The sequence below is a fragment of the Miniopterus schreibersii genome, assembly GCF_964146895.1.
Source record: "Miniopterus schreibersii genome assembly, chromosome: 14".
NCBI lineage: Eukaryota > Metazoa > Chordata > Mammalia > Chiroptera > Miniopteridae > Miniopterus > Miniopterus schreibersii.
The window spans coordinates 17,919,765-17,946,560 of record NC_138114.1 but is presented as its reverse complement, the minus strand read 5'-3'; the positions used below and the strand labels follow the sequence as shown (position 1 = coordinate 17,946,560).

Sequence of the window (26,796 nt, the reverse complement as noted above, 5' to 3'; positions counted from 1 at the left end):
TAGTGTTTATAAAGTTTTTATTTTCCATTTTCTTAAAAATAACATTTGATTTCCTTTATGCATGTGTGGAGTGTACTGTTTCCTTAGGCTGAGTAATAGGCAGATAAGACAACACGAGGCAGGGTCCCCAAGTGGAGGCAGGGGATCAGGGGGCAGGGTGGGGCCACAGGGAAAGGGAGAGGGTGGGGTGGTCCATGGGACGCTTGAGTGCCCATCAATGCACACACACGGTCTAACACTTTGTTTTTCGATTTTTTTAAAAGACATCTAAAATTACTGAGAGATACGATTTCAGCACTTAAGTATACAGACGGAAATCCAAGCACTTGAACACAATTCTTAACTCTAAGCTCAGTTATTGCACATGACACAGTTTAAGTAGCTTCAGGCTATAAAGCAGTTTGCTCTGCTTGGGACTTCCTCGGGATGTCTCGAGTCCCCTTTTGCACCCCTAGTGGCTCTTCCCTTTGACCCCTGCCAGCCGCAGCCTCATGATGAAGCCAGGTGTCAGTGGATTAGCCATTCATTCTCCCCAAGGGCGAGGGTGAGGCTTTGGTGAAATGGAGGTTCCATGCTGATCCCAATGGACCCACCCACTCAGAGGTGAACTGGAAGCAGATGAAGCTCATGGAAGGCTGAGTGGGTGGCCTGCCCACTAAAACTAGACAGGCTGGCATGAGGAAAGAAGGGTGACCACGGACCCCATATGCTCACAGCCCAGTGGGACAACAGGGGGTGGTCATGATACCCCACCACACTCTCACCCACTTCACCTCCCTCCCCTCCCTCCTGAGATCCACACCACGCCTCCTCCCCCACCACCCTGGACCCTCTTTGAGTGGTCCCTCAAGGCACATTTGTTCTTTCCAGCTCCAACCTACCCCATCTCAGACATACCCCTCTCCCAGCACCCATGGGCTAGGAGGTCTTGGGCAGCTCCAGGGCCCACAAGAAACTCTTCTTTGAAAATTGTGGTTGAGATCTTTTCAACGCAGTCCTAATTCCACTGCCTGCGTGAGCCAGGGGAGTGGGGACAGGATGGACAGAGGACAGCCAAGTAGAGGGGCATGGGAGGGGCCAGGTGGTGGACAGCTTGGACCAGGGCATGAATGCAAGGGGCTGAGGAAGGACCACCCTGCAACCCTGCTCACAAGGAACCCTGCAGCTCGCCTGATGAGAAGTCACTGGAGGCCTGCAGCCCACTGGGAACAAGCTGTTTGTCCAGCTTTGGGGGGCCTCAGTCTCAGAGAGTGGGGTGAAGAGCAGTGTAGGGGCTTCAGAGACAGGGCGAGGCTGGGCGCCTTTTGCTTTCTTTCTACAACATATTTACAAGGTCATAAAAACGTGCACAACCAGAAGACCCAGAGACACAGAGAGCGCATATGACCCCCAACCAGAGAGGAGGGTAACAGTGAGAGGGGAAGGGCGCCCTTCCTCCCCCTGCCTTCCCACCCAGGATGCCCCAGCATCCTCAACAGCCGCCCCTGGGAGGACATTCCAGAAGTCCGAGCTGGGGCAGAGGGAAGAGACAGGCAGACCTCAATCCCAGCGAGAGCAGGAGTTTCAAGTAGCTCGAGTGAGAAGCGGCTGCTCAGGGAGCAGAGGGCTGATGTGAACAACATTTCCCTGAACTGAACTGAGCTGGGACCAGAGGGAGGAGGTGGGAGGACAGGGAAGGGGGGAGCAGGGACGTGGGACGTGGGGGACCTGGAACAGCGAGACACCCGAATGGTCAGAACTGCGCTGCAGAATGAGAAGCGGTTTTAGGGGTTAACTGGAGTTTCATTATTTCCCCCAAAATAAGACTTGGAAGAGGCGGATTCCAGAGTGGAGTAAAGGGGCAGACTGGGTGAGGGTCTTCCACAGAGTCCAACAGATGCAGCGGATGCTGACGCTGGGAGAGCCAGGCCAGAGCCTTGCACAGGGAACCTACCAGGTAGACCCTTCGCCCCGCCACCCACCCAGCACACAGGGTGCCCCTCCTCTCATCCCAGGCCCCAAGGGATGGCCCCTAGTCTCACACAAAGTGCACACACGTCCACACACACACACACACACACACTTACACTCTCTCTCACATACACGCACACACTCACTGCCCTCACCACGCACCGAAGGGCATCAGAGGCCCAAGTCTGGGTAAGAAATTCTTTACCGGGGGTGTTAGGGATTTGTTTCAGCAGGGAGAACTGGGCAGGTGGGCGGGGAGGGCACCTTCTCACCCACCCTAGCTCCCACCTGGTAAAGAGATTTGGGGGAACAGTGAGCCGTGGCGTCAGGGCCTGGCTGTCTCAGTCCCTCCCCTCTGACTTTTCACAACTCCAGGAGACTTACTTCAGAGCTTGGAGAAGCCCTCCCCTAGAGCAGCCTTAGGGACCCTCAGAGGGGACAAAGAAAATCCTGGTGCTGAGAAGAATGGGGCTGGAAATGGCTCAGGCACAGAAGTGCCTCTCCCTTGGGGCAGCGAGATGGGACAAGGTCATGTTGCAGGTCTCTACTGCTCCTCCTTCCCAGGGGCTCAGGAACAACCCTTCCTATTGGTCTGTGTGGGAGGGGAGCATTTATTGAGGGTTCAGGGAGGAGGTGGGTGCACACAGACACCCTGGCAGGCTCCCAAAGTGGACCAGGGGACCACAGCAAGGGGACAGCGGCAGGGGTGGCACCCACACGGCCAGGCAGAGCTCACTTACATAACAACCGCCATGGCCTCCAACGGAATGGCCCCCACCTGAGAGCCATAGAAAGAGGCTGGACTGTTCTGGGTCTTGCCTTGCGGCTGGCTGCCCTGTCCCTGCTCCTAAGAGCTCTACCTGGATTTGCAACAACAGCCCCTCCCTGCCAGCCAGCCCCTCCCGCTCCACGCCCCCCTCCCCCCAGGCAGCGTGGCAAGGCCTTCCCCACCCCTGCTTCTCAGCTTGTGCCCCCAGCTCCCTCTTGGCCACCCCAGTCACAATGGCTTGGGTTAGGAGCATTTCTCTAGTGCTGGGGAGCCCTGCAAAGGGAGAGGGCTTGCTGTGCCGGGCGTCCCGGCCCATCTCATCTGAGGCTTGTGGGGCTGTCCCAGCCAAACTGGCCGAGCTTTGGGGAGACCCCCGGCCAGCAGACAGCTCCTTGCCCTTCCTCCCTTCCACAGCGGGGACAGGCCAGCAGGCCAGAGCTTGACCCCAGAAGGGGAGGGAAAAGGGCAGGCAGGGCAGGAGTCAGGGCCGGCTGAGGGGAAGGTGGCCAGTCAGGACGCGGGTGCCAGGGCAGGCCTGGACGGGCTGGGGGGCGGCAGGCGGGCATCTCATTTCATCAACTGCGACCTTCCAGTGGGTATATGTATGCGAACGGTGTATTTTAAAACCAACAACAGAGGGAATGAAACAACTGCAAGGAGGCCTAAGGGGTCTTTGGGTGACTCACTCTGCGGGACAGCGTGGACGGGGGACACGTCCGTCAGCGCATGCTGCACACACACACGCACGCACACGCACACAGGCACCCTCGCCGGGCGCCGGGCACTCACACCGCCAGCCTGTGGAGCCAGGTCCTCCCGCTGTCTTTTCCGGATCCGTTCGTAAGCTGCCCGCTTCTGTCCAGGTCTCCGCCGGCCTGTCCCCGCCACGGCCGCGAGGGCCGCCTACCAGATGTAGCCTCCGTCGTCGGCCTCGCCGGCCTCGCCCTCCTCCTCCTCGGCCTCCTCTCCCGCGTCCTCCGTCTCCTTCTCCTCCTCGTCTTCCCAGCCGACGCCGCTCCCAAAGTCCCCCGAGAAGCCCACGATGTCATCTGTGAGGCCAATAAGCCAGGGCCCGGTTAGGGACCCGCGGGCCGCGTCTCCCCACTGCCCGGCGCGCGAGGCCCCACGCGGGCCCCCCAGGCGCGGGGCAGAGCCCCCGGCCCTCACCGCAGTCGGGGCTCCCATTCGTGCGGGTGCCGGTCAGCTCCAGGCCCAGCTGGTCCACACACCAGCAGTCGCCACTGCTCTGGTCACACTGCATCTTCCGGTAGTAGCCGTCCTCGTCGCAGCTCGGGATGAAGACTCCTGGGGGGCCAAGAGGGGGCCCTGGAGCCTGGGACTCAGGCAGGGGTCCAGCCCCCACCAGCCCAGGTACCGACCACCCGACAAGCCCAGATGCCCATGTTTCTTCCAGCTCCACTGACCAGAGATGAGAAACCCCGCCTCTCTCAGCAACCTGCTCGGGCCCCTCGACGGCTCCAGTCCACCTCCGCCCCCTCCTCGACTCCGTGCCCCAGTCTCATAGGTTGGCCGGTCTGATGTCCTCATGCTCAGTGCCCTCCACCCCAAGGGGCTCCTCCATCCTGTCTGTCCCCCGCTGGCCATGCCCACACTTCTCTCAGCCCCTGTCACTCTGACCTGCCTTCAGGGCCCACCCACGTTCCCTCAGGCTACGGAGCTGCTTGCTGCTCCTCTGTCCACTCAACAGACATCTTCTGAGACCACCCACTTAGGGGGCTAAGACACACATAGAAATAATGATACCAGGCACCACAGGATGGGTGCCCGAAGGCCCAGCAAGCTTGGAACACACACTGGAGAGGACTGTGGTGGCTTCCTGCTGTAAGTGGCGCTGAAGTCCACCCGAGGCCACGGGCTTTTGGTCAATATGGGTTTGCGGCATGGTTCCAGTGTTCGTTGTCACATGTACTGGTCTCACCAGCCCAGCTCAATGCCAAGCTGCTCTCAAGGAGCTAGGAGGCCCTACGTGATCTGTTTCTCAGACTTCTGTCACCTCAGCCACCACACTCCAACCACATGGGACCTTTCTTTCTGTTCCCCCAAAACCTCGAGCATTTTCCTGCCCTCAGCTCTGCGCTCGGCTGGCTCATCCGCATCCCTCAGGCCTCCCCTTGGAAGCCACAGCGCAGAGAGGCTGTTGCTGAGCCCCAGGTTGACTTATGCCCACCTGAACTCCCCCTCAGCACCCCACATACACCAGCCGCAGCAGGTGGGTGTGCCTCCTTGGTGTGTGCTGTGCCCCAGGTAGCCTGTGTGCTGTATGAGGCCAGTGACCGAGTCTGTGGCTGCCCATCAGTTCTGACCTGGGCGGGCTCCCAGGTACTCACTCACAGTAGTGTCTGCTGTGGGGGGCTGGGGGTGGGGGAGGGGGCTCACTCAAGCTCTGCACTCACCTTGCTGAAGTGAATAAAATGGAGGGTTCTAGGAGCCATTTATAAAAGGCCAACCTCCAGCTCCAACAGGGGTAGGCAAAAATTAGTGCTGCAAACACGCTCACTGGCTGGGAGACCCTGCCCCACCACACAGGTGAAAACTGGAAGGGAGCTTCCCTCTCCTGTCTTCCTAGGCCAGGTCTCCTCTGGGCTCAGCACCCTCCCTAACACCCAGGGACTGGGGCCTCTGGGTCTCAGAGGGACCCTGGGCAGTCCTCCCTGCCTCCTCCTCTGAGCCCAGCCCAGCGCTCACCTGGCTTCTTCTTGGCAGCCTCCTGGATCTGGATGCGCTCCAGCTCCACCAGGCAGGGGGGCTCTGCGGGGAGAGAAGCAGCCTCTGAGGGGGCCATCCCATGGGGCTGAGAGGATTCACTGTGCCCGCCCCGCCCCAAGGCTTAGAAACCCAGGCAGGGGCTCTGCAGGATGAAAACAGCCAGGCTCAGATCTAGAGCCACCCCACAGTGGTGGGGGGGATACACTGACCCCTATAATGTCCCCAAAATCAACACAGGGGTACCATGAGACCAAATACCCAGGCTCCAACTGGGGGAGGCCATTCATGGCTGTAGGGGAGGCTGAAGTCCCCAAGAAGCCAGGGCTCTCTGAGGGTGTGGGTGACGCATGGGGTGTGTAAATAGGAATCAAGAGGAGTGAGTGCACACGCTTCCCAGGGCAGAGGCCCCGGGCCAGCATAAGACAAAAGGGAATGTTAGTGAGAAGCCTGGAAATAACTGGCAGCCAAATCTAACTGGTCTGTGACCTTGAGAAGCTAGCCCTTCCAGGCCGGAGGCCTGGCTGATGGTAAAATGAGATCTGTTCCCAGGCTCCTGCCCAAGAAGGCTGGTATACAGAATCGGCGGCATGAGCTTCAGAGGCCTGGAGAGTAAAGGCAAGGGAGAGATGCAGACAGCAGGCCGGCTGGGCAGTTCGGGGCAATCGGACTGATCAAAAGACCTGGAGGCGGAGGGATTTGTCATGTACACCATGCTCTGCACCCAGATTTTCTCAGTTCATCCTCACAACAGTCTCTGAGGTGGGTATTGTTATCTCTTGATTCAAATGAAGACACCAAACCCAGAAAGGTTCAGTTACCTGCCCAGGGTCCCAAACCAGCACACAGTGGAGCCCTAGCAGAAGCCTGAGCCTCGGGCCACCGGTGCTATACTACTTTTACCCCAAGACCACCGAGGAGCCAGATAGGACACCAGGGCCTATCCCAGGGGCTGGGCCGGGCAGCTGACCGCTTGGGATTTCAATTTCCTCATCAATGACAGGTGCCACTTGGATTAGATGATCTCTAGCACATGTCTGGCTGTGATTCAGCAAATGACACAGTATCTTTAAGGCTAATGATCACCTACATAATCACATATTTGGGACAAATAACGTGAGATGCACCCAAAAGTGAAATCACAGAGAAGCCAAAGTTGCATTAGCTTCAGGGCCCTTCAGCCCCTTCCAAGACCCTCCAAGGGTCCCTAGAAATGTTACATTTATAGTTTTTAACACTTTTTTTAAGAAGGCCTCCAAAAGTTCACAAGCTTCAGGACCCACACAGTCTGGATCCACCTTAGAGTCTGCCAAGGAAGGGAGTTTGTGTTGGCTTCACTGAGAGAGTAGAGGAAGTGGGTGAGCTGGGAAAGTTCTGGGACCAGGTAGCTGACCAAGACAGAGCCACTCTTACTCCCAAAGAGAGTCTGGAGCAAGGGACAGAGCCCGAAAGGGCCAGGGGCCCCAGCCAGCAGCCACACTCACTTTCCCTCCAGAAGCAGAAGCACCACTCAGCAGTGGAGACTCGGCCATCCTTATAGGTGTCGCAGGAGTTGAAGAAAGGACGGATGCAGACCTCATACTTGTCCAGGTTGATGGCAGCCAGCTCCATCTGGTCCAGGAAGAGGTCAGCACTGGTGTCCAGCTTGGAGAACATCCAGCCAATGGAGTCCTTGCAGCTGGCCCCCAGGATCTTGTCCAGGCCTGGGGGGGAAGACCAAGGTTCTGATATGCTCAAGGTAAAGAGCTCCATCCATCCATCCATCCATCCATCCATCCATCCATCCATCCATCCATCCATCCCTCCCTCCCTCTACCTTTCCATCAGCCCCAGTTTCTGTCCAGGGTCAGATCCATCCCTCCTCCTCCACCTAGGACTGCACTTAAACCATTCAAAACCCTGTTTAAAAGCCCTTCAGAGAAAATAATTCCTTACCTTCCCTCGGCTACATTTCAAGGCTTAAGCTGCCCCCACCCATTTTAAGAAGTTCTTCCTATCAGCTAACCCAAATCCCTTCTGTCTGGGTGAAGCGCCTGATTCTGGGGTTCAGGCTCTTTTAGGGGATCAGAGTCTGGCAGGAGGGAGCACAAGGCGAGCTGGCCCCAGGGCACACCTGTCTCCCCATCTCCCTCCCGCCTCCCGGGCAGAGCAACTGGCTCCTGTACCACCGGCCGGGCTGGCTCCGCTGCTGGCTGAGCTGTTCTGCTTGGAGTTCTCGTGGAGGAGCTGGAACCAGTCCCGCAACCGATCCCCCAGGTCGGCCAGGTCCTGCCCCGTGCAGGTCTCTGCAGAACAGGGAGGGGTGGGGGGTGAAGGGGAGCGCAGCGGCAAGCACGATCTGAGCATGGGACCCTGTCTACAGGCCAGGAGGCGGGCAGCCATCAGGGCTGCCGTAGCAGGGGAGTTAGAAATTAGAGGCTCCCTCTCCCACTCTCTCCCATCTTCTTCCTCTCCCTCACTCCCTAGCACTAAACACACAGCACAGGCTCCCTGTGGCTGAGGCCCAGCCCTCGCGCTCTGTGTTAACCAGCCCCTCACCCCCCCAGGCCTGTCCTGGTTTTCACCACTTCCCCCTTGCTGCTCTGCAAACCTCTCTTACCATCCTGGAGCCCTGGCAGTGCGACCCACCCCACCCACCCCATCCTGGCTGCGGCCCAGCACTCATTACCTGGTCTGCTATCCGTGGTGGAGGTGGTGGCGATGGTGGCCTGCTCCGTGGGGCAGGGGCAGGGGCCCTCACATCTTACTGCCAGCTGCTTGCTGCTCAGGCAGGCCTGCTGCTCCAGCTTACACTGCACAAGACGAAAGGGCAGTGGGTGACGGGGCCTCACCCCAGGGGGCCCTGCAGCTGGGGGCACCTACATGGCAGCCACATCTGCCTTCTCCATTGCTGACAGGAGGACAGCGCCCGTGAACAGCCTGCCTGGTCCCTCTGGCGGCCACGGGTGCGCAGCGCAAAGGGCGGCAGGCCCAGGAAGGGGGCTCTAGCAGTCAAAGGCACCTCTGGACCCACTGTGCACCAGCCTGCCCTCCGCACATTCATCTCTCTCCTCATTCTCTCACCCCCAGCCACCCACCGCCCTGTTTAGCTACTGCCCACCCCACCTTGCCCTCGTGGTCTCTCCTCCCGCTCACCACAGTCCCTTGGTCCCTGGGTCACTGGCTGCTGGCCCCTCCCTCGATGGCCTTGCCATAGTCACATCCATGGGCTTTGCTCAGCTCTTTTGACAACAAACAGCTACCAGCTATTGAACATCTGCTGATTCCTGGGCCTTCGCTAAAACCACTCGCTGCAGCTGTGAGCTAAAGCCAGCTGCTGAGGGGGCGCATCCGTTCCTTGCCCTTAAAGCATTCCTTGTCCTTAAAGCGTTTCCCCCTGGTGGCGTCCGGTTTCTCCCTGCGGGGTGACCACTAATGAGAGGCGGGCCCTGGCACTGTTACAGCATTATCTCGCTTGGTCCCTTCAGCCCTGCAAGGGAGGAATTGGGAGGAATTGGATTTCTCATGCTCAGCAGAGAACATGGAAGCTCAGAGAGGCCCAGGGACCTGCCGGAGGCCACAGGACTGGGATGGAAGCCAGACCTCCTGATGCCTTCTACCTCCCCACAGGACAGTGCCACGACCCTTAGACCACAGCTACCTGCCCAAACCTCGCTGTGCCCATGGGAGTGCAACACAGCACCTCCCCCTATTCCTGTGCGCCCTCCAGCAGCCCCACCTGTCTCCTTTGTATCGTTCCGGCCTCTGGCCTCTGTGCAGCTCCTGGCCCCAGCCTCTAGTTTTATTCTCTCTCCCCTCCCTCCCTTAAATGGGTGACTTCATCTCCTTCCAAGCTTCATTCATCACCCAAGGGGGGGAGGTTGACCGGTTCTTAAACCTGCATGTCACTCCCAAAGGGTTCTTAAGCCCTAGACCCCAATCCAAGCCAACAGTCAGTGCCCTCCAAACCCCAGCTCCTCATTGCTGGCAGAAGCATTCACGATTAGCACCTGCACTTCCATGGCATTTTAATGTTTATAAAATACTTTCACAAATATTGTATCATCGAATCCTCACAAAAATCCCATGAGGTGGGAATTCCTTGCAATCACTGCTACTTCCCACATCGTCACCTCATGGGAGGTATTTCCTCCTGCCCTAGAACGCCCAGCACTTGCTGGTGACCACCACCCCCTCCAGCAGAATCTGCCCTCCACCCCCAGTCACTGGACAACAGAGCCCCTTCCCTCCACTGCCCTCGGGGCTTTCAGGAGGCCCTTCCTCCTTTGTTCTAACTTGCAGTTCCCTGCCCACCTGCCTCTTCCACGCCCCAGCCCCTCTCTGCACCTGCCTGAGATTAGGGCCAGTGTCTGGTGCAAACTCTCAGGTAGCCACAGCCCAAGGCTCAGGTATCCCTACTCTGACTGGCTACACTGACTGCACTGCCGAGAGCCCTGCTGGCCCCCATCAGCCCTGGGGTCCCTTAGGAGGCCCTGCTGGCTATTTAGTCCTCTCTGAACCATGCGGCCTCAGGCACGCCCACCCCCACCCCACCAGGGCCACGGTTCCTCACCACAGAGCTGTAAGTGTGGCCGTCAGAGCCGCAGACGGAGGCAAGATGGGCCATGTGGCAGGGCTTGCAGGCGGTATCTTTGTTTGCATGGAGTTTCAGGGCAGGCTGCTTGACCCTACAGGAGGAGAGGGGTGGGGAAGGCACAAGGACAGAGGTAAAAATGAGAGAGGGACAGGGAAAGGGAAGGTTCAGGAGACCGGTTCCAACAAGAAGCTGGTCCTGGCAATTGTAGTAGACGCAGCCGTCTCCCTGGCCCTGCCACCCTCCATCACCTCCAGCCAGACCCTCCTGCTACTCATATGGGAGGAACCAACTGGGCAGGGTATAGATTCCAGCTTCCCCTTTGCTGGGGTTACTGAGTCAGCAGGGCCTTCAGGCAGCAATTCCAGACTGTAAGATGTGAAAGGAGTCACACTTTGCTTAGGGGGTCAGACCAAGCCAGAGGCTGCAAACTGATGGCTCTCAGGCCTTATCTGCCCTAAGGCTCATTTTGTTTAGCCACCAAAGGTCTTTTTTTTAATTGAGTTATATACAAAATAGAAGAGTTCACATAAAAGTCTGGGTTCCTGGCCTTTCTTGGTAAAATGAAAGGTGTGGCAGGCCTGGCCCCACCTTCCCACACAGCCCCAATCAGCCAGTGCCCCTGCCACAGGGCCTGGGCTCACAGAGTGGTCCATCACTGCACCCTCTTCACAAATTTACACTACCTGCTGGGCCCCTGCAGGCATCTAACACTGTAACCCCAAGTCTCTGGTCTCCAATTCTAAGATTCAGGAAAAGAGGGGAGGCAACTGGGACCTTTTCTGGGCATCCTGGCACCTGGCAGAGTTTTGTCCTTGGAATAGAGTTAAGGCCTCAAATGCCCCTCATCCCTTCCTCTCCTCTGCAAGCCTCAGAAGCTAGAACCTGAAATGTCTCATGAAGTCTTTGCATGTCAGAGCTGGAAGGAACCTCAAACAATCTGGGCCAACCTATCTGTCTCACAGATACAGACACCAAGGCCCAGAGATGAGTCATGACTTTCCCACACGTCTGGTGATTGATCTCTCCCAGTGTGGTGACTTTAAATTTGTCCACAAATTCTCTGACACTCCTTCCTTCAAAAGATGGAGCTGAATTCCCCTTCTCTGGAGAGTGACAGTACTTATGACTCGCTCCTAACAAATAGAAGTGGCAGGTGTAACGATGTATGATTTCTGAGGCTAGGTCATAAATGACATGTGGCTTCCTCCTTGCTCGCTCTCTCCCTCAGATGACTGGCTTTGGGGGAAGCCAGTTGCCATGTTGTGAGGACATTCAAGTTCCCTATGGACAGGTCCACATGACTAGGAACAGCTGTGTCAGGAGCTTGGGGGTGAATCCTCCAGCCCCAGTCCAGCCTTCAGATGATGCAGCCCCAGCCAACATCTTGGTTGTAACCTCATGAGGGACCCTGAGAGAGAACCATTGGACAGAACCAGATTCCTGACCCTCATAAAATGTGACCTAACACACATTTGTTGTCTTAAGACACTAAGTTTTGAGGTAGTTTGTTTCACAGCAATAGGTACGTGATACACAGGAGAGGTTCAATTAAGCCCTTGCTCTTAAAGCAAACCCTCTCCAGGGCTCTCACCTCCCCAGACCCCTCACCTGTGCTCCAGCTTCTTGCGGCTGATGCACATGGCCCGCTGGAAACCCTGGGCGATGCACACCTTGTGACGGCTGCACTTCACCTTCTGGCAGGGGTCCTTGGTAGTGTCCAGGGCTGCAGGGACACATGACCAGAACTCAGGTCAGCTGGGAATCAGTGCCAGAGATTCCAGGAGCCCCCAGCCCCACTGAGCTCAGAAGCCCCTGTCTCCAGCAGCTCTTGATAACCAGAGCTCCTCAGCTCCTTGGCTGCCCAAGGAGCCCCCAAGGCCAGGGTCAGGACTTGCCCTCTGGCCTCAAGTCTTCCTGGGTGTCAGTCACCTTCCCCAACCTGGGAGGGCATGTTACCTTCATCTCCTCGCTGATTGTCCTCCCAGCTCTTGATGTAATCGTCCTAGGAAAGGACAGAGGGGGTGAGGAGAAGGGAAGGGCTAAGATTCGCATCTCAGAGCGGAGGTTCAACTCCGGGGCAGGGAGAGGACACCACTGGCCACTCCTTGCACACATAAATTGTCACTATCTTGGTGGCTGCCCAGATGACCCCTGTCCACCCAGGCCCTGCCAACTGCCTCCCCCAGACCTCTATCCCCCTAAACACATGTCCAGAATCCCTGCCAGCTTCTCCCATAAACGCATCCCACCCCCACCCCCAGCCCATCCCACATTGGACGCTACAGGGAAGAAGTCAGGGCGAGGGTGCTAAGAGAGAGGAGGGGAGAGTGGAGTATGTGGCTGCAGAGAGACCGTATGCAGGGGGGCCCCAGGCAGCACTCACCTCCACCTCCTGGGGATCAGGAAGCAGCACCGTCCACAACAGATGAAGCAGGAGGAGAGAGGGAGAGAGGGAGATTTCAGTGTGAGGCCCACCCTCAGGCCATGAGATCCAAGGCTCCCCGGCCTCTTCACGTGGCTATGGGCACTGTGCAATGGCCTTTGATTGCTATGGTCCTCTGACACTTAGAACCTCTAATTGGAGGCCAGTATTCCTATGTCTTCACTTTGGACAGCTTAAGACCTGGGCCCACTTAGGGCCAGCCCCAGGAGCAGTGGGAATGAGGCCCATGGCATTGAAAGGGCGACATCTATCCCTCTCCTGCAGGCCCTAAAGCTGTTCCTAATGGCCCAGCCCTGTCCCCATCATTAGGACAGATGTCCGAGGGGCCCATACTACCTGAGAAAAGTGATTCTCACACCTATGCCTGTGTGTCCCAGAAACACCACTCTCTCTCTGTTAGGGCGCCTCCCTTGGCATCCCCTCCCTGACACTTGCCCACCATGTAAGTGAGACAGGAGGAGGACCCTCCCCCCCCCTTCTAGGCTGCACGGGAACTGTTTTATACTCAAGGTCTGACTTTTCTGCAGAGTTCAGATGGGGCACTGAGAGAAAGAGGGGCCACGGTCCCTCCAAATGTTGATGGTGTCCTCAGTCACCACAGTCTAGCTACAAATCCTCAGACATGAAGGATCCTGAAAAGGGCCTCTGAGGTCATCTGGCCCAGCTCCCTCTGTGTGCAGGAGAGGCCAGAAAGCCCAGAGATAGGAAATGACCTGCTTGCTCCAGGTCCCACCATCACAGAACCCAGGTCTCCTGACACCCAGCACCAACCTGTCTTTCTGGCTACAACACACAGTCTCCAAGACATAAGGCACATGGGAGATCACTTCCCACCCTGCTCTGACCACAAGGGTCCGCGGACACCAGAGTGGCAGGAGGCAGAGCAACTCCCACTCAGTCTGACTCACTGGCACGAAACTCCCAAGACATCTGGTTTCCCCACTTTCCTCTATGGGGTGGCGGCATTGCTGAAAACTGGCAACGGCTCCCAGGGTCTCCTGGCAGAAACTCTGCCGGGCAGGCAGAAGGAGGGCTCTCAGGACTGGAGGCTGGCAGTGCCAAGGAGCCAGCTGCTGGCCTCCTCTGGATGGAGGTAGAGGGGCAAGAGGAGCCACACACAACTGCCCACCTCACCCTGAGTCCCTCCACCCAAGGATCAGAGCTGTGCAGGGGTGAGTTGGGGTCAGGGTGGGAAGGGGCCAGATGTCTGTCAGGCCTGGGGAGAAGGGCATGGGGCTCCTGTATCACAGGGCAGCCACATGGGGGCAGCAATGAGCACAAAGGAGGGCATCCACACTGCTCTGGGGCCTCTGAAGTCTCCCCTGGAAGTTGACTGGCATCAGAGGAACAGGCAGGGGGACAAGGGCCTCAGCACCTCAGCCGTCTAGGCAGAGGCCAGAATGTGGCCAGGGCCGAGCAGGCAGCTGGGATCAGCACCCAGGTAGAGTGCCTGTGGTCAGGTGTGCACTGCACAGGTGTATGCAAGTATGCGTGCAGGTCCTCGTCTCAGCATGTGTGCATACGCATAATATGCATACACGTGTAAGCAACAGTAGGAACCAAGGACACTTCCAGGCAGCTCACCCAATGCCAGATGGCTTTTATGCAGGAACAAAGTAACAAAGCCCACTTCTACTAATAGCCTCCAGTGTTCACACTTGAGCACCAAGGCCTTTCCTCCCCTCCTTCCTCTCCCTCCCCTCCCTGGCTTGGTCTTCCTGACTCTTCCACAGAGAGAGGGTGAGGCAGGGAGGGGAAGGAAGGGAGGCAGGCAAGAAATCAGCTGACCTCTCCCTGGGAGGAGGGTCTGGCTTGCACCAGCTCTGCTCTCGGTCTTGCTTTCACGTGCACCTCTTTGTTCATATCCCTCTATGTCTCTCTCCCCTTTCACTCTGCCCATACCTGCTCCCACTCACATGTCCAAGCAGCCAAGTGTCCTGCTGTCCTTGAGCCCAGGAGCAGGCAGGAGAAAAGCCTCAAAAGGGGCTTCCAGAGAACTCGGCCTGGGAGGTCCCCTGGGCACTGAACAGACCAGCCCAGGCTCCAGGCTCCAGGCTCCAGGCTCCAGGCTCCAGGCTCCAGGCTCCAGGCTCCAGGCTCCAGGCTCAGGCACCCACCCAATTCTACAGGGCGAGACCTGAGCCCCCTTAAGTCCCTGGGCAAGCTTCTGAGGAGATTGAAGGGTAGGAAACTGAAGCACAATTTCCCTCATTTACTAGGGCCAAAGGAAGCCACCCCAGACCTGGCCCTTCCTCTCCAGGAACTTCTCAGGGTAGAAGGGTCCTCTCCTGGTATCCACTCCAACCAGATGGGAAATGGAGGCAGAGAGTGGCCAGGTGGCTCAGGCTGGAGTTACAAGGTTGGGGCAAAAGTAGGGACTGGCTTCCATCAAACTGGGGTCTTCCCAGCTGCTCCATCATTCCCTGGGAGGGGAGTGGACATGAGGCTGTGAAGAGGACAGGGGAAGTGGCTGGTGTGAGTCACCTGTCCCCAACCCACAAGAACCCACCTGCACCTGAACTGGAGTAGGGAGGGGACCTGTGTGTCAACCAAGGGCCCCCATGCCTGCTCATTCCCACACTCTCACCCTACCCACTGCCCTAACCTCCAACCAGGCTGGGAGCAGAAGCCTTTAGGACTCAGTACAAAGTGGGCTCCCGAAGGTCAAGGCCAAGAATTTGATTAGAAATCCAAGGAAAGTGGGGTGGAGGAAAAAGGAGCTTTGAAAAGGAGATTTCACCATCCAGCTCCTTTGTCAGAGCCCTGGTGGGGAGCTATCTCCACCCTCCCAACTCCTCCCCTGATTCAGCCTGCAGGGATTGAGTGCCTGCTGTATACCAGTGCTGTCCTGGTTCCGGCTAAGCTATCTCCACTGTGGTGGGTAGGGTGGAGGGAGGCCTGAGTGATTCTGGATCCCAGGACCCTCACTCCCAGGAGAATGGGAATAGTTGACCAGAGAGGAATGAGGAGGGGAGAGGGCTCTGGAGTCACACAGAAGCCCACTGCTCCCCTTGCCAGCTCACGCCAGGCAAGCACCCTGGCCTGTAGGAGCTCAGCACCTACCTTCTGGGACAACTCAGGAATTAAAGAAGATGGTGTCTGTGAGGTGCTTGGTGTCCAAGCACTCAGCAAATAGAAGTCATCAGAGCAGCAGAAGAGAGCATGAGCTCTGTGCAGAGGAAACGGTGGGGAATGAGAAAATAGAAAGAGGCCACAATAGGAGCCCCTGGAGAGAAGGGAGGCACCAGGGGGACAGCAGAGACCAGTGTGATGTGAGGAGTCTCCCGCAAGGGGTGTCTGAGAAGGGGTAAAGAGGATGTCCTGTGGGCAGCATGGGGGCAGGGCCCAGGCACACACTGGGGGGGCCCCTCTGAGGTCGGATGTGGGCTGGCCCATCTATAAGCTGAAAAGGGGGTTTTTGTCAGCAAGTATGAATTACGCCTTCCCTGCGGCAGTGTCTGTTTATGGCACCCAAGTGGGCTCATTAGCAGTTGTGAGAAATGGTCTGATAAAGACAGATCTGTCCTGCTTCTGCTACTGTGGACTGTGTTTCCCCCAAGAAAGGGGAATCTGCTCTGGAGCTATGGCCAGGGCAGCAGGGAGATGGGTCACAGGCTGAGACCCAAAGTTCTGGGCAAAGGCCCAGCTTGTCTACTCTACCTGGTTATCTCACCTGGTTAGTTCACCCAGCCGTGCCCATCCCTGCACACAATGGTGCCCAGCACAGTGCAGGTGCATAGAAAACATTTGCTGCTTTTAAATGAAGTCCTCTCCAAATATTCCCCCATTACTGAGGCTCAGAGAGGCAGAGCAACTGGTCAAGGGTCACAAGACAGATGAGAAAGTGAGCTGGGACTCCCGGACTGGACCTGATGTGACCGACCCTACACCCTACCATACAGGTAGTGGGGTCTCTCATTGAGAGAGGAACAGAGTCTTGCACTGAAAAGGGGGCAGGGGGGTGGAGACTTTGGACCCAGAGTCTACTCTAAACTCGGCTCATTGTGTGGCCTCAGCAAGTCACTTCTCCTCTCGGGGTTGAGTCTCCTCTGTGCCGAGTGGGTACCTCTCGGCTGGCTGCACATGAGAGCCGCCGCAGAGCTCCTTAAGCCACCCGCTGCCCAAGCACCACCTGAGCCCGCTGCAGTCTCCTGGGTGCCGGCTCTGGAGAGCTCCGCTGGGGCTGGGCAGGGAGCGGGTGAGCCCCCGGCGCCAGCTCTCAGGTCTCAGGGCCTTTCTGCTCCGCATTGTCTGTCCAATGTTCTTATCTTCTGTGCTGTCTTCCCCTCGCGTGGGGCCTCGGGGTGAAAAAGAGCAGCTATTCGCTCCCTGGAAGGGTGCCTCACACAAAGCAGATGCTCACTGCCTGAGGAACAGGCCGACTCCCTGGAACTGTCTCCTGATTTCCAACTCAGGCCGCCTTCTTTGGAGCGCACAGCATTCCACCCCCTCCGACCTTGGACACCAAGCCCAAGAATCTGCCGGGTCCCCATCTCCCCCTCCTGTCCCCTCCACCTCCTGCACTCTAGCTCGCCTTCCTTCACCACAGCCTCCACTCCTACCGCACCAGCCCTGGAGGCATCCCCAGCAGTGTTTCCTCAGGGGTCTCTCCGCATCCTCCCACCCTCCACACTGCTGCAGCCACAAGGATCTTTCTAGAACACGATTCCGATCATGTCTCTCCCTCCTTAAAAAATCCCTCACTGAATATACACTATGTTCTCATTCTGAAAAAAAAAAGTTTTAACAGGTGAGTAGGTAAAAAGAATTCGTACCAAAATGTTAACAGTGGTTTCTTCTGGGGGTAGGAATAAAAGAATTTGTGCATCTTTCTGCCTTTTTCCAAGTTTCCAAATTTTCTACAATGTGAACATGTATTACTTTTTTAATTAAGGGGGAACAACCATAAATCTATTTAAAACCCTCACTGGTTCCCTGTCACCTACAGAAGGAGGTCCATCTTCCCAGCCCACATCCTTCCAGTGGCTGCTCCGGCGAGGCCACACCTTGGCAGAGCCTGCTTCCCTACCTGGACCGTGTGTTCGCATCCCCCCCAAGATCTTCTATTCACCTTTTAAAACGCGGCTCAGTCATCATCTTCCCTGACCTGCCCCATATCCAGTTTCCTTCAGGTTGAAGGCTCCTGGTAGTTTATTATTCCTCCGGTTACACTGAGCGGTATGGTTACTTCTGCCCTATGGAGATGGCCAGTGCCTTGAGGGAAAAGCCCATATAAAGCTCATCTGCGTATGCCCAGCACACAGCACATAGTAAAAATACTACTAAGAACAGCTAAGATCTTTTCAGCAATTACCATGTAGGGGGCACGGTACTAAGCTCTGTACATTCGTTGGCTTGTTTACTCTTCACAACCCTAAGAGAAAATTACCACCATTATCCCCATTTCTCAGGTGACAAAATCGAGGTGTGGAGAGGTTAAGGGACTGATTAAGGATCGCACATCACTCGCAGAGCCAAAGCGTACTGGTAGCCGCAGGACTGATTCCAGAATCTGTGCCCCTAAACAGGACTCGGCAGGGCTCCAGATGAGTTAGCAGGTGAAGCAAGTCCCAGGCTTAAGGCTGGGCCCAGGAGGCCCGATCCCAGCCCCTGGTGGTTTCTCCCATGACACCAGCTCCGCTTCAACCCCCAGGCAGGGAGTCCTGCAGCCAGAGAGGGGGGACTGGCAGTGGTGGGGGAAGACACCTGGGGGCCCCCCTTCTCCAACACTTTCCAGAAACCCTCACATGCCCCTGGTTCAGCTAGTTTGGAGCTCACCCATCTCCTGCTTTGATCTCTGCAGCTCAGTTCAGTTGCCATGGAGACGGAACCCACCGTGCCAAGCTGGGGGAGAGATGGTGAGTGCGCAGGCCTAGCCTGGCTTAGGGGCACATGCTGGGTGTTTCCAAGCGCTGTTTACTTCCTGTCATTTTAATTAGCACCCAAATCACCCGCTCACTTCACAGCTTGAATTAACCCAATCTCTCCCAGCCTCTCCATCTGGTGGAGAGGAGGAGACACAGCAGGAAATGGAGCAAAGGAAGAACAGTTCCCCCAAGGCTCTGACTTATTGGGCTAAAACCCACAGGGCAAATCTCCTCCTGCCTCCCTGCTGCAGTGTGACCGGGAGACTGGCCGCCCACATGCACTCGGGGCGCTGGGCTGCAGCCTGGCCTGGCCTCTGCGTGCCAGTGAGCCCGCAGGCTACAAGGCCTGCCCTCTCCAGACCCCACCTCCTGGTCTGTGAATGAGGCGACGCCCTCGCCTTCCTCCCTGAGTTTTGGACGGACCCAGTGCGATAACGTCTCAGAGGACTTTGTAAACTAGGAAGCTGGGTACTTTCAAAAGCCACAAAAGAAGACCGCTGAAGCTCGGTTCTTTGGCACTCAAGACGGGCTGGGGAGGGGTGGGCAAGATGTACGGTTGGGTCTCATGGTCACAATGGGCCTCAAATACAGATTTTTTTTTTTAATTATTGAATTAATTGGGGTGACACTCGTTAATAAAATTATATAGGTTTCAAGCATACATTTCTATGACACATCACCTGTACACTGTATTGTGTGTTCACCACCCCAGGTGGAGTCTCCTTCCGTCACCCTTTATCCCCCCTGTGCCCTCTCCCACCCACCCCACCCCTTTTCAAGTACAGCTTTTGATGTTGTCTCTAAGTGAGGCTCAGCAGCCAGAGGCACATGGATGGGACCAAGAGATGCTCATCCTGAGACTAAATAGCCGCAACTTTTGTAACCCTGTTATGGCATTTCTTCATTTTTTAACAGACCGAGAACCTCTCCCACGGTAAGGCCCGGCCTCTCTCACCCTCTGGAGGGCCTGGCCTGGCATTATTTCTGCCTCTTTCCTCAGCTGAGGGAGCCTGGGAAGGAGCCCAGTCCGCGGAGAAGGCCGGGAGTGGGAGCCTCCCGCTGCTCCCAGCCCACAGCCAGAGGGAGCGCCCCGGATGGGCGGAGGGGCCCGGGGGCGGCCTGGGCTCCTTCTCAGCTAAGGACTGACGCCCCCATCACAGGCTGGCAGGGGGCATCTCGAAGAGGCAGTGCCCTCCGTGTGGAGAGGGCGGGACGGCAGTCATTGGATATTTGCTCCTCTCTCAGAGGGAGCGGCAGAGGCTGTTAGGCCTGGACAGAGGAAGACAGGGATCTGGCAGACTCCCTGCCTCCCATCTCCCCTCCCCGGAGGAATTTCCTGGCGGCCACAGAGGTGCAGGTCACTCCCTGCATGCCAGGAGCTCTACCTGACCTCCAGTGTGCCCGCACCAACGCCCTCCCCAGACTCCCCCGGCCTGCCCTCTCCCGCTAACCCAGGGGCATCTGGGGTCACTCCCCACGCCTTGGGTTTCTGCTCCAGGCTTCAAACAGGGGAGCTGCCTTGGGACCCCCATTTTCCTTCTGGAACATGAGATGGGGGCAGGGTTTCAGTCCCAGGGATCTCTGAGGAACAGCCTGAGACTGGAACTGAGGAAACATAGACATGGTATGGTGGGACATGACATGGAGATGGGTTCTCGGGTACCTGCCCCTCTCTGAGTCTATTTCTCCGCCTATAAAATGTGGGGGCTTAGTGCTTCATGCTTAATGCAGCTGAGGCTCCATGGTTCTGCTCCCCTAGCTCTTCTGGAATGACAGCTTTGAGAAGAGAGGAAAGGAGTCTGAATGAGTTCAGGCTCTTATATGTTGTCAACCTATGCAAGGGAACAAGGGACCAGGGAAGGAGCCAGAAGGTTTCACCCAGGCAGAAGTGAGACACCTGCCAGTCCTAGCCTGGCCTGGCCTTCCTCCTGAGTGCAGCCTTGACCTCCTCTCGGGTGTCTGGGAGAGAGTGGGAAGGGCAGGGTGCCTGCCTCGGGCATCCTGTTCCCCATGAGGGAGCACAGGTCTGATGGGTGGCTGGCCTGCTCTGTGGGCGTACTGAGGTTGGGGGTGGAGGGCTCTGAGCCCCCACTCCCCAGAACAAAGGGGGAGCTGGCAGCAGTCAGGCCCAGACCCACAGGCACACAGGCTGGAGGACAGGGAGCCTGGGGGACAATCTTCCTTCGTGGTGTCATTCACTCCCTGATACTACAGGTGAATCTTTGGAGAATCAGGGTGCTGGGGTTCTACTCGTGACTGTCCCAGAAAGAGGAAGAGATCTCCCCAAATAACCAGCATGGCTCAGTCCAGAGCCCCACCTCCCCCTGGGCCCTCTATTGCCTGAACCCACAGTGCTGCTGTCTGAAGAGGACAGGGAGGGGCTTGGATGAGGGTTAGTTGAGGTCCCTTCTGGCTCTCACATTCCGCAGTGCAAACATTTATATTGAGCACCTACTGTGTACACAAACACCTAGTGCAGTGCTCTGAGAATGGGGCGGTGAGGTACACCCAGCAGCTATTCCCAGACCCTGTCCTCAGGGGTTTAACCTGGGAGGTATGTGACAAACACACATTAAAAATACCAGCAGGAGGACTCTTGAGATACAAGTCCACAGTGTGAGACCATGAGGCAGCACCAACATGTGCCAAGTGAGTTTATAGCCAATAAATACTGTAGGAACCCTGGGGAAGGAGCCACACCTCCAACTGAATGCTGGCTGGGTCTCAGGGGGTCAGAGGCTGTCCCATTTCAAGAACCACATCACCCTAGAGCCCTCAAGGCTAGACACAGTGGTGTCTAAGCTCTGTACCCAGGCCTATGCCGGGGCACACAGTCTCCTTGTTTACAATCCTAAGAAGACCCATGCTACACCTGCAATAAACATGCACAGAAGCCATATGGCCATCCCCAGCCTGGCGTCTGCCCCAAGATGCCATCAAGCCCCATTTCTTAGGTATCTCAGTCTCCGGCTAATATACACCCTGCCCTGATCTGCTCACGAATACTTCCTCAGGAGCAAGAGGAAAAATCCCTTCCCTAAACCCCAAGACTTGCTGCCCAGCTTGTGGCAGAGACGGGGTGGGCTGGGTGGGGTATGCCTGCGGGTGAAGGGGCTGTCAACGGGTTACAGTGCCATCTTCCTGGAGTCACAGAATGATGAAGGCTTAGTAGATTACTCTGTTTAGCCTGCTCATTAAACCAATGGGAAAATCAAGGGCCAAAAATGTGAAGTGGCTCCCCCAGGGCCACACAATTAGTTTTGTCTCTCACAGGGAAGACAAGCTGAGTGCCCTCCCTGGGTCTTGGGGCGCGGGGAGCTCCCCCAGGCAGCCCCCTGGCCGTCTGGAGAATGGGAGGGTGGTGCTGGCTTGCTATCCAATTCAGACTAGCTGCAAGGCGAGAGGAGCACGTGACACCCTCTCCAGGCAGAGGGCTCTTCTCTCCCTCTCTTCCCAAGGCTTGGAGCCCTGCCGGGTGTTCAAGAGTCCCTCACCACGGTGACACCACTCTTCAATGTGAGAGAGGATTCAAAACCAGGGTGGAGCAGGAGGTTAGGGGAGGACCCCAGTTATGGAATCCATTCTGACCCAGTTTTGGGTTCTTCTCACACCCACACTGATCCACAAACATCTGTGCAGTTTATCCCCACACTGGCACTGGTTAGGGGTGGGGGGCGGGGTGGGGATACAGAAGCACCCTTGTGGCTAAAACTTGCTACTGACCTGCTTGGTGATCATAAAAACATGGGAATCTCGAGTAGCCAGCAGGTGATATTTCCCTGGGCCAGAGCCCAGGATCACAGCGAAGCCCTGGCATCTGACAGGTGCTTAGATCTGCATTGAATGGGTGAGTTAGTGAACACAAATCAACATCTTTCTCATGGAGACTGAGGCGTGCGCCAGCCCCAGAAATGACGATCCGTTTGGTAGTTTCTCGGTGGGGCTGGAGAGTATCGCCTGAAATGGATGCCCTCAGGCCTCTGACAAAATGCCTTCGTGTTTATGCATTCTTTTCAGTCTCCTCACCTAAAACTGAAGCTCAGAGAGGTTATGGGATGTACCTGGCATCATGCCCAGCCAGTGGCAGAGCCAGAACCTGAACCCAGGCCAGAGCTCTCCAAGCACCCTGTACTCCCGCCTCTCCTAGGCGAGGAGCTTCCTTAGGAGTGTCCCTAGGCCAGAGGTTGGGAGCAGGTGGGGGCCTTTGGCCCACCTCCTTAGGAGGTGCTGCTCCTGCCCAAGGCATCCTTGAGACTCACGGACACAAGCCAGGTTAGACTGTTTTTTCAGGGTAGATTCTTCCTTCTCATTTTCACGAAAGGTTAGGCCTAGAGTTCCCTGAAAAGCAGCATTGAATTAGACAGCCTGGGTTCAAATGCCAGCTGTGCCACCTACTAGCTATTTGACCCTTGGGAAATTACTTAACTTCTTCATGCCTCCGTTTCTTCACCCACAAAGCAGGTGGACTATAAAGGAATCTTAACTATCTCACAAGCCGCTGAGGGCACAAGAGGCAATACATACCCAGTGCTTACGGCAGGGGACGGCAGGTGCAAGCGCGCACTGCAGTCAGTGGTCCAACTGTGTGCCTCCCGGGGGCCAAGCACACTGCTAGACACTCATAAAGGGCATTAAAAAATTTTTTTTAAAGAAAGGATGAGGGTGCTCTCTCTCTTTTTAAAAAAAAAATATATCTTTATTGATTTCAGAGAGAGGAAGGAAGAGGGAGAGAGATAGAAACATCGATGATGAGAAAGTCATTGATTGGCTGCCTCCTGCACGCCCTCGACTGGGGACTGAGCCCGCAACCCGGGCATGTGCCCTGACCGGGAATCGAACCATGATCTCCTGGATCCTAGGTCGATGCTCAACCGTTGAGCCACACCCGGCCGGGCGGCATTAAAATTTAATGGAAGTAGAGTGCAAAGTAGAGAAGAGTCAGGAAGAAAGAAAACAGTCAGTGCTGCCTAGCCAGGCCCTTGGAGCTGCTGGAAGAAGGCTGTGTAATGGGCCTGTCTCCTCTCAACGGTTCACTCTATCTCTGAGGCCCTGGACGCTTTGTTCCAAAGACCTGAAGTAAAATCCCACACTGTTCAGTGAGTCCGGGATGGTAGCACTGGGAAGCAGGGCTCCAAGGAACCCAGGCCTGCGCAGGGTCAGGCACAGCTAGATCACAATGTCCCTACCTCCCCTGACATGAAATTCCCTTCTCCCAGGCATTAGAAGAGATCTGCCCAGGCACAGGCTAAGAAAGCCCTGTGCCCACTGTAGGGGAGCATTACTCCACTGGTAAATCCTGCCTCCACCATAATCCTAGTGCTCAGAGAAAGAATGCCAAGCCAAAACGCCCCCCCACTAGCTCAGACCAACTCTGTGCTGGGACAACTGCCCGAGTTTTCCTCCTCTCCTTCGTTCTCCTGACCCCTTGGACACAATGCCCACAATCTTCCCCCTCAATTCAGTGAACACCTTTTAATGAGACATGTCCCTCTCCCACACTATCAACTCCTCCATCCCGTTTCCTAAGAATATTCCATTCTCCTGCTTGCCTCCCTTTCACCAAGGCAAACCAGGGACCCCACACTGTTTTGTGATTGATTATGAACAAGGTTCTGGTTGAATTTGACACACCTTAAAGGTTCAAAAGAAGAAACTCCTATCTCCCCTTTGAGGAGCCAAGAGGTATATTTTCAAGAACACTAGCCTGATGAAATGTATCCTAAGCCTGATGCTACTGTGCCCACCAGAAGGCCTTCAGCCCCTAGGTGGGAAGTGGGACCTCTACTAACGAAGGAGAGATGAGAAGTGTTGGTAGTGCTGGCAGAGCCCTCTGTACAGTCTGTGCACTGCACAATGCCAGGGGGCGCCATTCACACTGTGGCACCCTAAAGTTATGCAATGCAGTGGCTCTGAGCTAGCAGCTTCCTCCCTTTCTGCAAAAGCTGCCAACAGATCCCCAGAGCCTTCCTTGACCCTGTCCTCCTACAGCCAGAGCTACCCTTAAATGGGGCTTTAGAGGAAATCTGCCCTAAAAAAGCCTGAGGCCACCCAAATCAATACATGCCCTATAGCTTTCCATGAATCCTATGGGAGCAGGTCCTGCAGAATTTCAAATCTGGTGCCTGGGAGGAAGGGGGAAGTGGTTGGCACCAATACAGGGAGACAGGTGGGCAGCCCTGTGCCAGGGGTCAAGCAGCCAATCATTTATCCTCCCCCACAGAGTTGGCTATTGGAAGCAGGTGGAGGAAGGGAGGTGGGGAGGCATCTTTTATTTTTAAACCTTTACTGTTCTGATTAAGCATTTCTTTTCCCTCTGACCTTCACCATCACATTTTGGAAGATCAAACAGCCAGTGAGTCTGAGGGAGGCCTGGACCAGTGACACATGGATTCTGGATGGGCCAGCCTGCTGCGCGTCCCCCCCCCCACCTTGCCGCTGTGGCCAGCCTGCCTCCCAGGCAGCGACAGGAGACTGCAGCTAATTTGTGCTGGGCCTGCAGGGGCCGAGGAAAAGCCCTGGCTGGAGCTCCACTCTGCCTTGGCTAGACCAGCCCAGGGTGGGGCAAACCCCCCACTGTGGGGCCCAGGCCACTCTGCAGAGGACCTGGCAGCATGGGACTCCTTGTGATGAATTACAGCCCACCAGGATGACTTTGGAGAGAAAGTCACTTCTCTCACCATAACAAAAAGATCCCTATCTCTCGGCCTCTTCCCATCATTTGGCTGGATATCATATGAAGTTGTGTGTTTCAAACACATTTGTAAGGAACTTCTGGACGCATGCAATTTAAGGGAAGACATTAAGGTCACGGGGTGGCTTGTGTTGTTCTAGGTAGGTGCAACAAGGGCACCTGGGGGATGAGCAAGAACTGGGGTCGCAGAAGAGGGTTTCCGGGAACTGGCATCAAAGAGCACCCGGCGGCAGGGACCAGCAGTCCTCTCCTCGGGCCCATCCTCCACCTCGCCGCCCCCACTCCCGCCGCCTCCCCGGGGCCCAGCCACGCCCTCTGCCCTGCGCTCCGCGCTCTCACTTCCCCCTCTGGAAACACCGCCTCGGTTTCCCCTCTGATCTACAGGTGCCAGTAAACAAAGTGCTGCAGCGACGACGCCGGCTCGTCTGCAGCCACCTCTCCCCCCAACCCCGCTCCCCCCCCCAGCCCCGCGAAGTTCCCCTCAAGGTTAAGCCGGGTTCCCGCAGTGGTCGCAGAGGCTCCCCCAGACCCAGCTTCTCAAGCACACGGGGCTATGGAGTCTTTTCTCCGGATCGGAACCGCTCCCCCGGGTGGGGGTTGGGCTCCGCCGTGAAAGGTTGGTCCAGGAAAACCACCCTTCGTTTGAGCTCACACGGCTTGGGCACCCCAGACCTGGCTCTGGAGGCCACCCGGGGCGGCCTCGGTATTTTCACCGCCATCGCTCACCCCCCCCCCGCCCCCATCAGGGACACGCCTTTCACCATCTCGGCTTGGGATTGCTAGGACCCTCCCCAACCCCGAACTCAAAGCCCCGGCCACGGACCCTTGTCCCCCACTGGGCCCCCTCCCCCAAAGCCCAAGATGGGGGCGGAGGGCACTCGCGCATGAAGATGCTGTCTTCCCCGCCAGCCCCACCCAGGCCTGCCCCCTCTGCAGCGTCCACCCGGCTAGGTGCGGGCCTGGGGGCGACTCAAAAAAAAAGGGGGGGGTGCCAGGGGAGCAGGTCCGAAGCCCGGTGCAGCCAGGGCCTCCGCCCCGCCCGCCCTGCACCCCCCCTTCCCCTGCATCCCGCATCCCTCTCGGCACCCCGCCTGCGGGGGAGACCCTGTCGGGAGCCAGGGGGACCCAGGGAAGGGGCCCCGGGCTGTGAGGGCGACGACTGGCCGGAGCCCGGTGGGCACACGCTGTCCACTCGGGGTGCAGCTGGCTGGCCGCGCTGCGGGAGCCTCTCGCGGCGACTCGCAGCCGCCGCTCCCCGCGCCTGGGCTCCCTCCCCGGACCCGCGCCCGCAGCCCGCAGCCCGCGTGGCCCCGCAGACTCACGTCTCGGAAGCGGTTCCAGTCCTTGATCTTGCCGCTGTACTGAGAGATGGACGACAGCCATTGCTCGTCCTCCATGAAATTGCCGGGGGTCTCGCCCTCCTTGAGCCCCTTGGCGTCGCTTTCGGCCAAGGCTGCGGCAACGAGCAGCAGCAGCGGCAGCGCCAGCCGCCTGCAGCCCGGGGCGTGCATCGCGGTCTGCGTTCGACCTGGGGGGTCTTGACTTCTGCAGTATTTTAATGTCCTTCCTCGCACCCCACCGGTGGCGGAGCAAACGCTGTCGTCTTCCTCAGCCCTCCCCCTGCCCGGTCTGACTCTGGTGACAGACGGATAGTGGGTCGCGGCTGAAATGTGACCTGGTTAGGAGATGCACTTGTCTGAAAAAGCCCAGCGCTGGACGCGGAGAGGAGGAGAGAATCAGAGAGGCTGCGCCAACGGGGGCCGAGTCTGTAACTGT

At 57.0% G+C, this 26,796-nt stretch overlaps 1 protein-coding gene across 2 annotated transcripts; it reads right to left on the bottom strand.

Moving 5' to 3' along the window:
• Positions 1-26,718, bottom strand: SPOCK2 (SPARC (osteonectin), cwcv and kazal like domains proteoglycan 2). Of its 2 annotated transcripts, none has more exons than XM_081158675.1 (10): positions 26,343-26,718; positions 11,976-12,021; positions 11,628-11,742; positions 9,996-10,110; positions 8,112-8,235; positions 7,609-7,728; positions 6,928-7,146; positions 5,426-5,488; positions 3,887-4,024; positions 1-3,768 (listed from the first exon to the last, which is right to left on the bottom strand). In XM_081158675.1, exons 1-10 carry the CDS (start codon positions 26,529-26,531, stop codon positions 3,623-3,625), a joined length of 1,275 nt encoding a protein of 424 aa, XP_081014801.1. In that variant the 5' UTR covers positions 26,532-26,718; the 3' UTR covers positions 1-3,622. The 2 variants fall into 2 exon arrangements, with proteins under 2 accessions (XP_081014801.1, XP_081014802.1); XM_081158676.1 differs by having other exon boundaries at positions 3,887-4,045; positions 26,343-26,689.
• Between the last annotated feature and the right edge of the window lie 78 nt (positions 26,719-26,796).